Consider the following 14,641-nt stretch of genomic DNA (forward strand, 5'->3'; position numbering starts at 1 on the left):
ATCCATCTCATTAGAACGGATTCAAATGTATTCTTTTTAATGGCCGAGTAATATTCCATTATGTATATATACCATAGCTTCCTTATCCATTCATCTGCTGATGGGCATCTAGGTTGCTTCCATGTCCTGGCTATTATACACAGTGCTGCGATGAACATTGGGGTACACGTGTCTCTTTCAGTTCTGGTTTCCTCAGCGTGTATGCCCAGGAGTGGGATTGCTGGGTCATATGGCAGTTCTATTTCCAGTTTTTTAAGGAATCTCCACACTGTTCTCCATCGTGGCTGTACTAGTTTGCATTCCCACCAACAGTGTAAGAGGGTTCCCTTTTTTCCACACTCTCTCCAGCATTTATTGCTTGTAGACTTTTGGATAGCAGCCATCCTGACTGGCATGATGTGGTACCTCATTGTGGTTTTGATTTGCATTTCTCTAATAATGAGTGATGTTGAGCATCTTTTCATGTATTTGTTAGCCATCTGTATGTCTTCTTTGGAGAAATATCTGTTTAGATCTTTGGCCCATTTTTTGACTGGGTCATTTATTTTTCTGGAATTGGGCTGCAGGAGTTGCTTGTATATTTTTGAAATTAATCCTTTGTCTGTTTCTTCATTTGCTATTATTTTCTCCCATTCTGAAGGCTGTCTTTTCACCTTGCTTATAGGTTCCTTTGTTGTGCAAAAGCTTTTAAGTTTAATTAGGTCCCATTTGTTTGTTTTTACTTTTATTTCCAATATTCCGGGAGGTGGGTCATAGAGGATCTTGCTGTGATTTATGTCGGAGAGAGTTTTGCCTATGTCCTCCTCTAGGAGTTTTATAGTTTCTGGTCTTACATTTAGATCTTTTATCCATTTTGAGTTTGTTTTTGTGTATGGTGTTAGAAAGTGTTCTAGTTTCATTCTTTTACAAGTGGTTGACCAGTTTTCCCAGCACCACTTGTTAAAGAGGTTGTCTTTTTTCCATTGTATATTCTTGCCTCCATTGTCAAAGATAAAGTGTCCATAGGTACGTGGATTTATCTCTGGGCTTTCTATTTCATTCCATTGATATATTTCTGTCTTTGTGCCAGTACCATACTGTCTTGATGACTGTGGCTTTGTAGTAGAGCCTGAAGTCAGGTAGGTTGATTCCTCCAGTTCCATTCTTCTTTCTCAAGATTGCTTTGGCTATTCAAGGTTTTTTGTATTTCCATACAAATTGTGAAATTATTTGTTCTAGTTCTGTGAAAAATACTGTTGGTAGCTTGATAGGTATTGCATTGAATCAATAGATTGCTTTGGGTAGTACACTCATTTTCCTATATTGATTCTTCCAATCCATGACCACGGTATGTTTCTCCATCTGTTCGTGTCCTCTTTGATTTCTTTCATCAGTGTTTTATAGTTTTCTTTGTATAGGTCTTTTGTTTCTTTAGGTAGATATACTCCTAAGTATTTTATTCTTTTTGTTGCAATGGTGAACAATATTGTTTCCTTCATTTCTCTTTCTGTTATCTCATTGTTAGTGTATAGGAATGCAAGGGATTTCTGTGTGTTAATTTTATATCCTGCAACTTTACTATATTCATTGATTAGCTCTAGGAATTTTCTGGTAGAGTCTTTATGGTTTTCTATGTAGAGGATCATGTCATCTGCAAACAGTGAGAGTTTTACTTCTTCTTTTCCTATCTGGATTCCTTTTATTTCTTTTTCTGCTCTGATTGCTGCGGCCAAAACTTCCAAAACTATATTGAATAGTAGTGGTGAGAGTGGGCACCATTTTCTTGTTCCTGACTTTAGGGGAAATGCTTTCAATTTTTCACCATTGAGGATAATGTTTGCTGTGGGTTTGTCATATATAGCTTTTATTATGTTAAGGTATGTTCCTTCTATTCCTTCTTTCTGGAGAGTTTTAATCATAAATGGATGTTTAATTTTGTCAAAGACTTTTTCTGCATCTATTGAGATAGTCATATGGTTTTTATCTTTCAATTTGTTAATGTGGTGTATTACATTGATTGATTTGCGGATATTAAAGAATCCTTGCATTCCTGGGATAAACCCACTTGGTCATGATGTATGATCTTTTTAATATATTGCTGGATTCTGTTTGCTAGAATTTTGTTAAGGATTTTTGCATCTATGTTCATCAGTGATATTGTCCTGTAGTTTTCTTTTTTTGTGGCATCTTTGTCTAGTTTTGGTATTAGGGTGATGGTGGCCTCATACAATGAGTTTGGAAGTTTGCCTTCTTCTGCAATTTTCTGGAAGAGTTTGAGTAAGATAGGTGTTAGCTCTTCTCTAAATTTTTGGTAGAATTCAGCTGTGAAGCCATCTGGTCCTGGGCTTTTGTTTGCTGGAAGATTTCTGATTACAGTTTCGATTTCCATGCTTGTGATGGGTCTGTTAAGATCTATTTTTTCCTGGTTTGGTTTTGGAAAGTTATACTTTTCTAAGAATTTGTCCATTTCTTCCAAGTTGTCCATTTTATTTGCATATAGCTGCTGATAGTAGTCTCTTATGATCCTTTGTATTTCAGTGTTGTCTGTTATGATCTCTCTATTTTCATTTCTAATTTTGTTAATTTGGTTCTTCTCCCTTTGTTTCTTAATGAGTCTGGCTAACGGTTTGTCAATTTTATTTGTCTTTTCAAAAGACAAGCTTTTAGCTTTGTTGATTTTTGCTATGGTCTCTTTTGTTTCTTTTGCATTTATTTCTGCCCTAATTTTTAAGATTTCTTTCCTTCTACTAACCCTGGGGTTCTTCATTTCTTCCTTCTCTAGTTGCTTTACATGTAGAGTTAGGTTGTTTATTTGACTTTTTTCTTGTTTCTTGAGGTAAGCCATTATTTCTATGAACCTTCCCCTTAGCACTGCTTTTACAGTGTCCCATAGGTTTTGGGTTGTTGTGTTTTCATTTTCATTCGTTTCTATGCATATTTTGATTCCTTCTATGATTTGTTGGTTATTCAGAAGCATGTTATTTAGCCTCCATATGTTTGAATTTTTAATAGTTTTTTTTTTCCCTGTAATTGAGATCTAATCTTACTGCATTGTGTTCAGAAAAGATGACCGTAATGATTTCAATTTTTTTGAATTTACCAAGACTAGATTTATGGTCCAGGATGTGATCTATTCTGGAGAAGGTTTCATGTGCACTTGAGAAAAAGGTGAAATTCATTAATTTGGGTTGAAATGTCCTATAGATATCAATTAGGTCTAGCTGGTCCATGTGTCATTTAAAGTTTGTGTTTTCTTGTTAATTTTCTGTTTAGTTGATCTATCCATAGGTGTGAGTGAGGTATTAAAGTCTCCCACTATTATTGTGTTATTATTAATTTCCCCTTTCATACTTGTTAGCATTTGCCTTACATATTGCAGTGCTCCTATGTTGGGTGCATATATATTTATAATTGTTATATCTTCTTGGATCGATCCTTTGATCATTATGTAGTGTCCTTCTTTGTCTGTTTTCACAACCTTTATTTTAAAGTCTATTTTATCTGATATGAGTATTGCGACTCCTGCTTTCTTTCTTTTGGTCTCATGCTGTGGGGAGGGAGGGGCGCTTCAGACAAATGTCACTGGTGTGTGTGGGGAGCACTCGCAGTGTTCCGGCCACACTGGGTTTGCCCCCGCTCGCGGCATGTGTGCCTTCCCCGTCTACACTGCTCAGGCTCCAGGCTGCTCTACTGGGAGTGGGCCCTGAGTTGCATGCACTTCCCAGGCCCAAGCCACTCAGGTTCAGATTCTCGGGTACTCCACAAAGGTGCAGAATTGGTTGGGCCTGCGTTTTGTGTCTTCCTGGTCTGAGCAGCTCAGGCAACCAGGAGCTTGAGGAGCGCACTCTATTCAGGTGCAGCGCGACTTCTCCCCTCCCCATCCCAGCCTCAGTTTCCAGGCGCACCTGGTCCGGTGTGCCTTGTGTCTTCTAGGGAGCTGATCTCTGTCTGCGACCCTCCCGGCGGATGTCAACCATCCAGAATCTCAGGAAGTCTTTGGTTAGAAACTGGAAGACTGTTTGCAGTTTGGTAGGGGATTCAGTCTCTGGGGCCAAGTTGTCCCTTTCTGGCTCTGGCTGGTGCCGGCCTCCCCACTGCCTCCTGCCTCCGGCGGGGGATGGTCCGGTCTGCAGCCGGCTAGCTCTTCTCTGGTATTGCTCAGTTCTTTGTTCTGCAAACGGGCGGCTGTGCCTTAGATTAGGGCTTTTCGCAGGTTAATTCTCTCACTCTCTCTCTCTCTCTCTCTCTTGCTATCCCACAGTTTAAGTTGCTATCTCATGTTAGCTCCCTCAGATTGCCCTCAGGGCATTCAGGCCCGATCCTTACCCTAAGCAATGCCGCCTGCTCCTCTCTATTCAGCCCCCACTTGCTGGTGGTGGATATGAGCGTCTGGAGTGCTTTTCTGCTGGGAGTTGCTTTTAGGCATGTAATCTGTGGGTTTTATTTTTCCTCCCAGTTAAGTTGCCCTCTGAGATTCGAAAACTTTCCCCAAACCCACCGGTGAGAGGGTTTCCTGGTGTTTGGAAACTTCCTCTATTAAGACTCCCTTCCCGGGACGGATCTCCATCCCCAACTCTTTTGTCTCCCTTTTTATCTTTTATATTTTGTCCTACCTCCTTTCAAAGACAATGGGCTGCTTTTCTGAGTGCCTGATGTCCTCTGCTAGCAATCAGAAGTTGTTTTGTGGAGTTTGCTCAGCATTCAAATGATCTTTCGATGAATTTGTGGGGGGAGAAAGTGGTCTCCCCATCCTATTCCTCTGCCATCTTAGCTCCTCATCAGCATTTTTATATTAACTACTTTAAAAATGTTGTGTGATACATCTAAAATCTGTATTATCTTGAGTCTAGTTTCCATTAATTGCCTTTTCTTATAAATATGGGAAATTTTCCCTGTCAAGTAATTTTGAATTATATCTTGAATATTTTTACTTACTCACTGTAGAGATTCTAAAGTCTGCTACATTTCTTTGAAAAGTATTGTTTGTTTTTTAATTTGGCAGGCATTTAACTTGGTGATCAAACTCTAAGTTTTCTCTCCTTTATGAGTAGATGGCTGCTAAAATCTCTGTTAATTGCTTTTAACCTTGTCTGGTCAACTTAGAGTCTGACGTACCAATACAAACCTACACGTGATTATTTAAAATAGAAGGGCACTGAATGTTTTATTTCTCATGGAAATCAGAAAAAGCAGTTTACTATAGTGAAAGAGCTTGACATTGGAATCAGACATATTCAAAGTCTGATTCTGGTTCTTCCACTTATAGCTGTTTTAACTTAGTACAAATTATTTGACCTTTTTGAGCTTCAGTTTTCCTATCAGTAAAATGAGATAGATTTATAGTTATGAAAAAATCATGCTCATTATGTTCTTAGCACAGGCCCTCAATAAATAACAACCACTATAAGTCATTATCCTCCTGGTCGTCATTGGCATCATCGCTGATATGCATCATAGAGCAAGGAGTTGTACTACAGATAAGGTATTTCAGTAGCCTTGTAGCCTTAAAGGGAATCTGAAAAGCCTTAAAATGAATTTTTACTTTGTGCCAGCTTGTTCTTTTCTTTTTCATCTCCAATAAAAATAATTAGGGTCCATTTAGATCATTTCATAGCTTTGCCAAACAGCATTTATGCAGCATTGACAGTATTAAAAGTACATATCAAGCTTAATATTGTGTGCAGACACACTTTACAAAGCAAATTGGGCAAGTACTATTTAAGGTTCTAAGTGCTTTATGTTTCAAATGGTAGATCAGGCATAGAGGGATTCCTTATATTGATCTGGTCTTAATTTAGGAGTATATGGGTAACATGTGATTTTCATGACTGAAACAAGGTCTTTCTTAGTCAGGTGAGAGTCCATAAAATTTTACAAATCTGCCTTTCTCTAATCGCTTCACCAGTGACTCAGCAGTAAAGAATCCACCTGCAATGCAGGACGCAGGTTCAATTCCTGGGTTGGGAAGATCCCCTGGAGAAGGAAATGGCAACTCTCTCCAGTATTCTTGCCTGGAAAATCCCATGGACAGAGGAGCTTGGTGGACTACAGTCCATGGGATCACAACAGGGTCAGACACAACTGAGCAACCAAACAACTACTTTCTCTAATCAGACAATCATATGTAACTAAACATGGCATTGATGATTATAACTTAGATTCTTTGTTCCTGAAAATTTTTAATATCTTCCAATTTAATATTAATGTTAAAATTTTAAATTGAAGATAAAAGGATGATTGTGATCTGCTATATAATTGCCAGACTTCCCGAAGGCAATAATTTAGAAGAGTAGGAGTTGCAAATTGCAAGTAGACAAGGGCAGTATTTTATATATCATTAATAGTCATCAATATCTGGTACACAGTACATGCTCAGTTATACTTTGAATGGAAGGATCAAAGAGGACCTGGAATTTGATTTAGAGTTTTATAGTCCTGGTGGTTCAGGCAATAAAGAATCCTCCTGCAATGTAGACCTGGGTTTGATTCATGAGTTGGGAAGATGCCCTGGGGAAGGAAATGGCTACCCACTCCAGTGTTCTTGCCTGGAAAATTCCATGGACAGAGGAGCCTGACAGGCTACAGTTCATGGGGTCGCAAAGAGTAGGATATGACAGAGAGACTTTCACTTTACATACCATTTTAGAATATACCTCCATGTCTAAGATTCAATTTTATGTTACCATGGATAGCATCTTGGTATAAAAATAGGATAAAATAAAGAACATTGGAGAGGTCCAATTTGATCATTTCTGGTCTTTAGGTTCTGAGACCCTTGTGCCTTCCCAGGCTATAAGAGCATAAGTCACACTCCTTTATTTCTTGCCTGGAAAGTCCCATGGACAGAGGAGCCTGGCAGTCTACAGTCCATGGTCACAAAGAGTTGGATATGAGTGACTGAGCATGCACACAGATATAAAGAACTCCTATGACTCAATGACAGAATAATAAACAATACAATGGCAAAATGAGCGAAAGGACTTGAGTAAGCATTACTCTAAAGAAGATATATAAATGGCCAATAAATACATAAAAAGATTCTCAGTATCACTGGTCTTTAGGGAAAAGGAAATCAAGACCACACTGAGATACCACTTCCCACCCAGGGTAACTGTTATCACACAGACACACACTACACCTAAAAATGAAGAAAAAATAATCAGTGCTGACAAGAATGTGGAGAAATAGGATTCCTTGTGCCATGCTGGTGGGAATGTAAAATGGTGGGGTTGCTGTGGAAAGCAGTTTGCCCAGCTCCTCAAATTGTTGAACATAGAATTATATATTATCCATCAACCCATATAACTCACTGCTAGGTACCCCAAAGAATGTGAAGTATGGATGCAAACAAATACTCGTATATCAATGTTTATAGCAGTGTTAGAATAATAAGCAAAATGTAGAAAACCTGAAGTGTTTATTGATGATTAATAGATAAACAAAATGTGGTATATACATATAGCAGAATATTATTCAACCTTAGAAAGGAAGGAAATCTTGACACATATTACAAATGGATGGGTCTTTATGCTACATGAAATAAGCCAGACACAAAAGAAGAAATAGTGTATGATTCCATGTGTATAAGATCCTTTAAGTACCTACTTTGACTACTTTAAGTCAAATTCAGAGACAGAAAGTAGACTTGTGGTTGCCAGGGAAGGCGGGTGAGGGGTAGGGAGCTATTTAACAGGTATAGAGTTTCAGTTTGGGAAGATAAAAGATTCTGAAAGTGGATAGTGGTAATAATGGTGTACACAACAATGTGAACATACTTACCACAGTACTCTAAATTTACACATACTGTACACTTTAAAATTATTAAAATGGTGGATTATATATGATGAGTATTTTACCACAAAATAAAAACTAAATAATCGATAAAGATAGAAAAATTAGACAGGAGGATCTTAAAAGAAAGCTGAGGTATGGAAACTAAAACATTTTCAAACACCACTTTTTCTCTAAACTTTACTTTTGTTTATTCAGGGTTTACAAGGACCCCCAGGGAGTGCTGGAGACAGGGGACTTACAGGAGAACCGGTCAGTATATTTTTGTGTTTCTAATTGTGTTTTTCTCATAATGTATTTTACCTGTCTCTTATTATTGCTCTGCTGTTCTGTGGCTGGTAAGTTTTTGAAATCAGCATTTATCATGGGCAGCTAATTATAAGAATGAATATTTTGCTGTGAAGATAATTTATAGTGCCTTCCTGGTTTCATAAAGTCAAATTTGGTTCTGTTTATCTGGAACCATTAAAACTTCATGTATTTCTATTTTCAACAAGTATAATTCTGTTTTATTGACTCTCAGAATTTTTTTCTTAACAGCTTACTGTTTATATAATAATTATTATACTCCCCCTTACACACACACACACACAAAATCATACTTATGAGGGCAACTCTATAATAAAAGACCATATAGAGAAGCCAGACTCTACACGTAATGGGCCAAAATGTGGAAACTTGACAGAAATGCTAGTAGGTCAATAATTCAAAAACTTACATCACATTTTCATACATATGCCTCAGTTATAGATTTTCCATAGAAAATGAACTGTGAAAATGAAATACTTTGCCACACCTTCTTTCTCACAATATATTCTTTATTGCCTATGAAGTCATTCTTCTGGCTAATGGTATCAGATGTAATGTGCAGTAACATGCTCCTAAGATTTACAATACAAATAGTCTTTGAAACTACTGTGTGGTTGATCTTATCCATCATGTGACACAAAAGTTTATAAGTGGTTTTTGCACCGTTCACTTAGCTAGTATGAAGGAGAAAATTCTAATAGTCAAAGAACTCTTCTTACCCATCTGTGTTCATCACCTGCTTTATATATTTAACCTGTGGTATAAGCTTTTCAAACAATAAGTAAAGATTTGACTATGTGTGTACTTTTTCCAAACATAGAATCTTAAATGTGATATTGATTTTAGCAAACTAAATTCTTCTCAGTTTTCTCTGGTTTGTATCTCTTAACCTGCCATCCCAATTCTAATATTTATTTGATCAAAATCATGCAAATATCTAAATATCTCTTTCTTCTAAATAGGCTATAGCTCCTTGAAGTCAGAGACCACTGTTTTTCATCTTTGCCATCCTCTTTCCTAGTACAATATCTGGCATGTTTATTTATCTACTGCATATTTGTTAAACAGCACTAACCAAAAGGTCATATGCCCAATGGTGTAATCATTTAGCTGCTAATACTAGCTGAAGTGAGACAACATTAAAACTAATCTCAATAAAGAATGCATTTAAGTCACAATAAGTATATCAATGGAGCTGTGGCAACAACAGAGATAATATCAAGTTTTATACAAAAAAAGATTTACTGTTGTAACTGTAAATGACTAAATGGCTGAAAAAACTTAAAAATTGACATTCAGGTCCCAGGGTCAGTGACTCTGGTAAGTAAAATATAAATCAATTTTTAATGGATGTCATGGGCTTTGTTTCACATATTTGAGCTACCTAGTAAAATCTAAGGGAATATATAACAAAATAAACCATCTTAATCTAGGGTTAGGGAAACTTCCAGAAGAGGAGAATTTGTGCTGTGAACTGAAGGATGAAGAGTGGGTTACTTAAGCAAATATGGGGAAAAGTCATTCCAGAGAGAAGTCATGACCTGGGAGAAAGCCTTATATATTAACCTGAAGATCTAAAAGAAGGTCAGTGTGACTGTGACTCAGGGAATCGAGAGGGAAGTAAATACAAGATGATAATGGAAAGGGAGGCATGGGACGAAACACATGCAACTCCATAAGCCCCATCCCCAAATATGTGTATTTTTAGCCTAAGAACAAAGGGATATCATTGAAGGGATAGGGCTAGTTTTATGATTGTCTTATTATTTCATAAAGCTCACCCAAACCATATAGGAATGAACCAAGAAAGCCTTTCTGTTACAACAGTCCAGATAAGATACAGCAGAACATTTTTGATTAGCAGAGGAAAAAGTAGGTGTAAAATATTCCAAATGAGATAAAATCAACAGGAGAAAGATGTAAAATATGTGAAATATCTGAAGTATGGTTTCTAAGATTGTGGCTTGAAGTATCAATAGGTTATCTCTCATTGAAACTGAAAAAAAATCAGCAGCAATTTATGTTTGAGAATGGAAGATTAAATTTAGCTATGTTGAATCTGAGGTGTCTTTGAGAAATGTGAAGATGGCAGTTGATTGTGGCACTCAAAACAGAAAGAAGTGAAAAGTGAAGTGTTAGTTACTCAGTCGTGTCCAACTCTTTGCAAGTCCATGGACTGCAACCAACCAGGCTCCTCTGCCCATGTGATTCTCCAGGCAAGAATACTGTCATGGTTGCCATTCCCTTCTGCAAGGGATCTTCCCAACCCTGGGAGTGAATCCAGGTCTCCTGCATTGCAGGCAGACTCTTTATCATCTGAGCCACCAGAATAATTTCCTGAAATTTAAAATATTGGGGTTAAGTCTAGGAGAACATATAGGAAAGAGAAAAGGATATTAGGATGAACTTTGAAGAAATTCCACATATAAATAATTGTTGATAGAAGGGAATGAAACTGCAGAAAAGATTGAAAGACACAAGAGGAAAATCAGATATATAAGTTAGGAATTCAGCACTAACCATAACCCATATTAAAATCTTCATGACAATCTTAAATTCCTTTAGAAGTATGTAAGCAAAAATAATATATCTATATTAAAGTAGAAGTGAAATTTATATGCCAAAATAAGAGAGAAAATGGAATCAAAGTCTTAATGTAAAAAGAGTGGGATAAAAAATGGAAGATTAAAAAAAGAAAGAACAAGTGTAGCAAATAGAAAATGGTAATAAATATAGTAGGTACTACAGCTGTATCAGGTATCATTGAAATGTCAATGTTCTAATAAACAGAGTAGAAATAAAAATGAGACCTAACTGTATGTTGTCTTCAAGGAACCTACTTTAAATATAAAGACACAGATATATTAAAAGTAAAGGGATGAACAAAATGGACTAAGATATGCTAACACTAACCAAAGGACAACTGAAGTAGGTATATTAATTTCAAACAAAATACACTTCAGATCAAGGATAATTATGAGGGATAAAGAGGGATATTATATAGTGAAAAAGGTATCAATTCTCCAAGAAAATATAATTGTGCTTAATGTGTATGAATCTAACAGGAAAGTATCAGATTAAGCAAAAACTGATAGAACTCCAAGGATAAATAGACAAATTTATTATTTCAGTTGGAGACTTTAGCACTCATCCATTTATCAGTTATTGAGAGATCCAACAAGCAAATAGTCAGTAAGATTATAGTTGAACTGAACATCACCATTAGAAAACTGAGTCTAATTGACATTTATGAAAGTGAAAGTAAAAGTGAAGTCGCTCAGTCATGTCTGACTCTGTCAACCCCTTGGACTGTAGCCTACCAGGCTTCTCTGTCCATGGGATTTTCCAGGCAAGGATACTGGAGTGGGTTGCCATTTTCTTCTCCAGGGGATCTTCCCGACCAAGGGATCGAACCCAGGTCTCCTGCATTGCAGGCAGACACTTTACGCTCTGAGCCACCCGGGAAGCCCATTTATAGATGACTTAATCCAATAACAGCAGAATATACATTCTTTTTAAGCTAACATGGAATATTCACCAAGATAGACTGTATTCTGGGTCATAAAACACACCTTAACAAATTTCAAAGAGATGTCATACAAAATATGCTCTCTGTTCATAATGGATTTAAACTAGATGTCAGTAAGAGAAACATAACTGAAAAATATCTAAACTACACACTTCTAAATAACACTGGTTCAAATTTTCTCAAGAGAAAATTTGACAATATTTTCAACTAAATGAAAATGAAAATATAATTTATCAAATGTTGTAGAATGCAGTGAAAGCAGTGCTTAGAGGCAAATTTATAGTATTAAATGCATATATTAGAGAAGAAGAAAGATCTATAATCAGTAGTCCAAGCTTCCACTTTAGGAAACTAGGAAAAGAATAGAAAATTAAATACAAAGTAAGCAGAAGAAAGTAAATGATAAAAAAAAATCAGAGCAGATGGCCAGTGCAGTGGACATGGGTTTGATCCCTGGTCCAGGAAGATTCCACATGGCCTGGGGGCAACCAAGCCCATGGGCCATAACTCCTGAGTCCACGTGCTGCAGCTGCTGAAGCCCATGCATGCTGGAGCCTGTGCCCTGCAACAAGAGAAGCCACCCTAAAGAGAAGCTTGTGCAGCACGACTAGAGAGTAGCACCTGCTTGCCACATCTAGAAAAAGCCTGGACGCAGCAACAAAAATACCAAATAGTCTAAAAATAAATAGGTAAAAAAAAAAAAAGTCAGAGCAGAAATCAATTAAATTAAAAACAGGAAAATAGAGAAAATCAATGAAACAAAAAATATATTCTTTGAAAAGACCAATGAAATTGGTGAAACCGTAGGCAGAATTATCAAGAAAAAAAAAAAGACTTTAATTACTAATAGTAGAAATGAAAAACGGGCCTTCACTACAGATCCCAAAGTCATTAAAAAGACAATATAGGAACACTACAAATAACTCTTTGTTCACAAACTTGATAACCTAGTTGTAATGGACAAATTCCTTGAGAGACATAATCTACCAAAACTTAGACAAAGAAACTCTGATAATCTGAATAGGCCTATTTTGATTAAGGAAACTGAATCAGTATAACTGAATCAGTTTGCCATGTACCTGAAAGTAACACAACATTGTAAATCAATTATACTCCAATGTAAAATAAAAATTTTTTTAAACTTAATCAATAATTAGTAATCTTCCAAACAGAAAGCACTAGGCCTGGATGGTCTTACTAGTGAACTCTTTCAGAGATTTAAAGTATCATAAAATGACACCCATTTTCTACCACAATCTTGTTTTCAGATACAAGAAAAGTATGATCCATGAATGAAAATTTTGATAGGTTGGACTTCATTAAAATCTAAAAACTTCTATTCTTGGACATGTTCAGAGAATGAAGACATGTCACATAGTGGGGAAAAAATATTTGCAAGACAGATATCTGTTAAAGGACTTGTATCCAAAGATACAGAAAGAACTCTTAAAATTCAACAATAAGAAAACAAACAGTTCAATTAAAAAATACAGAAAAGGTTTGAACAGACATACAGATGGCAAGAAGCAAATTAAGATCTGCACAGCAGCATGTGTCATTAGAGAATTGCAAATTAAAACAACGGCATGCCATTACACATCTGTAAGAATGGCTAAAATCCAAAACACTGACAATACCAAATGCTAAAAAAGATGTGGAACAAAGGAATTCTCATTCATTGTTGGTGGAAAGCACCTTTGGAATATAATTTGGCAGTTTTCTACAAAGCTAAACATACTCTTATCACATGATCCAGCAATCATACTCCTTGGTGTTTACTAAATTAAATATAAACCTATGTCTGCCAAAAATCTGCACATAAATGTTCATAGCAGCTTTATTCACAGTTGCTAAAAATTGGAAGCAACCAGTAGTGTCCTTCAAAAGGTAAATGGTTAAAAAAATTATGGTACACTCATACAGTGGAATATTAGTCAACAGTAAAGAGGAATGAGGTATTAATCCACAGAAAGATATAGAGTAACTTTTAAATACATGCGAAATGAAAAAAAAAACCAATCTTAAAAGTATAAATACCATATGATTCCAACTACATGACATTCTGGAAAAGACAAAACTTTATAGACAGTAAAGAAGAATGATGGTTGCCAGGGGTTAGGGGAAGGGGCCAAGAGATGAATCAGTGGAGAAAAGGGGAATTTTAGCGCAGTGAAAATATTTTGTATAATACTGTGAAAGTGGATACCTGATATTATGCATTTCTCAAAACTGTACAACACAGAGTGAGCCCTAGTGTAAACTATGGACTTAACAAGAGGAAAGACATTCAGGCATGAAACAGCCTGATATTTTCAGGAGAACTTTAATAGTTGCATTCGCTACAGTATCATGTGAAAAGTAGAAAACCTATGACCAACATAGACATTATATTAAAAAGCAGAGACATTACTTTGCCAACAAAGGTCCATACAGTCAAAGCTATGGTTTTTCCAGTAGTCATATATGGATTTGAGAGTTGGACCATAAAGAAAGCTGAGCATCAAATAATTGATGCTTTTGAACTGTAGTGTTGGAGAAGATTCTTGAGAGTCCATTGGACTGTGAGAAAATCAAACCAGTTAATCCTAAAAAAAATCAGCCCTGATTATTCATTGGAAGGACTGATGCTGAAGCTGAAGCTCCAATATTTTGGTCACCTGATGCAAAGAACTCATTGGAAAAGATCCTGATGCTGGGAAAGATTGAAGGCAGGAGGAGAAGGGGACGACAGAAGATGAGATGGTTGGATGGCATCACTGATTCAATGGACATGAGTTTAAGCAAGCTCCAGGAGTTGGAGGGAAGCCTGGCATGCTGCAGTCCATGGGGTCACAAAGAGTCGGACACAACTGAGTGACTAAACTGAGGATGTATTGCTATTTGGTTAAAAGTTTGTTTTGATTCTTCCTCATACTATACGTCAAAACAATGGTTTAAATAGATAAGTATTTTAAAACCATGATTAACAAAATAGTAGATGAAATTTTTTAATGGAAATGTTTTAAACTTAAATATGATGGAAAAAACCATAAA

General features: G+C 36.4%; 1 protein-coding gene across 8 annotated transcripts in view; it reads left to right on the top strand.

Moving 5' to 3' along the window:
- COL24A1 (collagen type XXIV alpha 1 chain) overlaps positions 1 to 14,641 on the top strand; it is a 371,899-nt gene that overhangs the window by 239,085 nt on the left and 118,173 nt on the right. For all 8 annotated transcript variants that reach the window (XM_043460779.1, XM_043460785.1, XM_043460778.1 and 5 more), the window contains one exon: positions 7,969 to 8,022. In XM_043460779.1, coding sequence (XP_043316714.1) covers positions 7,969 to 8,022 — 54 coding nt within the window. The remainder of the gene's footprint in view (positions 1 to 7,968; positions 8,023 to 14,641) is intronic.

Source organism: Cervus canadensis, chromosome 2 (assembly GCF_019320065.1).
Source record: "Cervus canadensis isolate Bull #8, Minnesota chromosome 2, ASM1932006v1, whole genome shotgun sequence".
Lineage (NCBI taxonomy): Eukaryota > Metazoa > Chordata > Mammalia > Artiodactyla > Cervidae > Cervus > Cervus canadensis.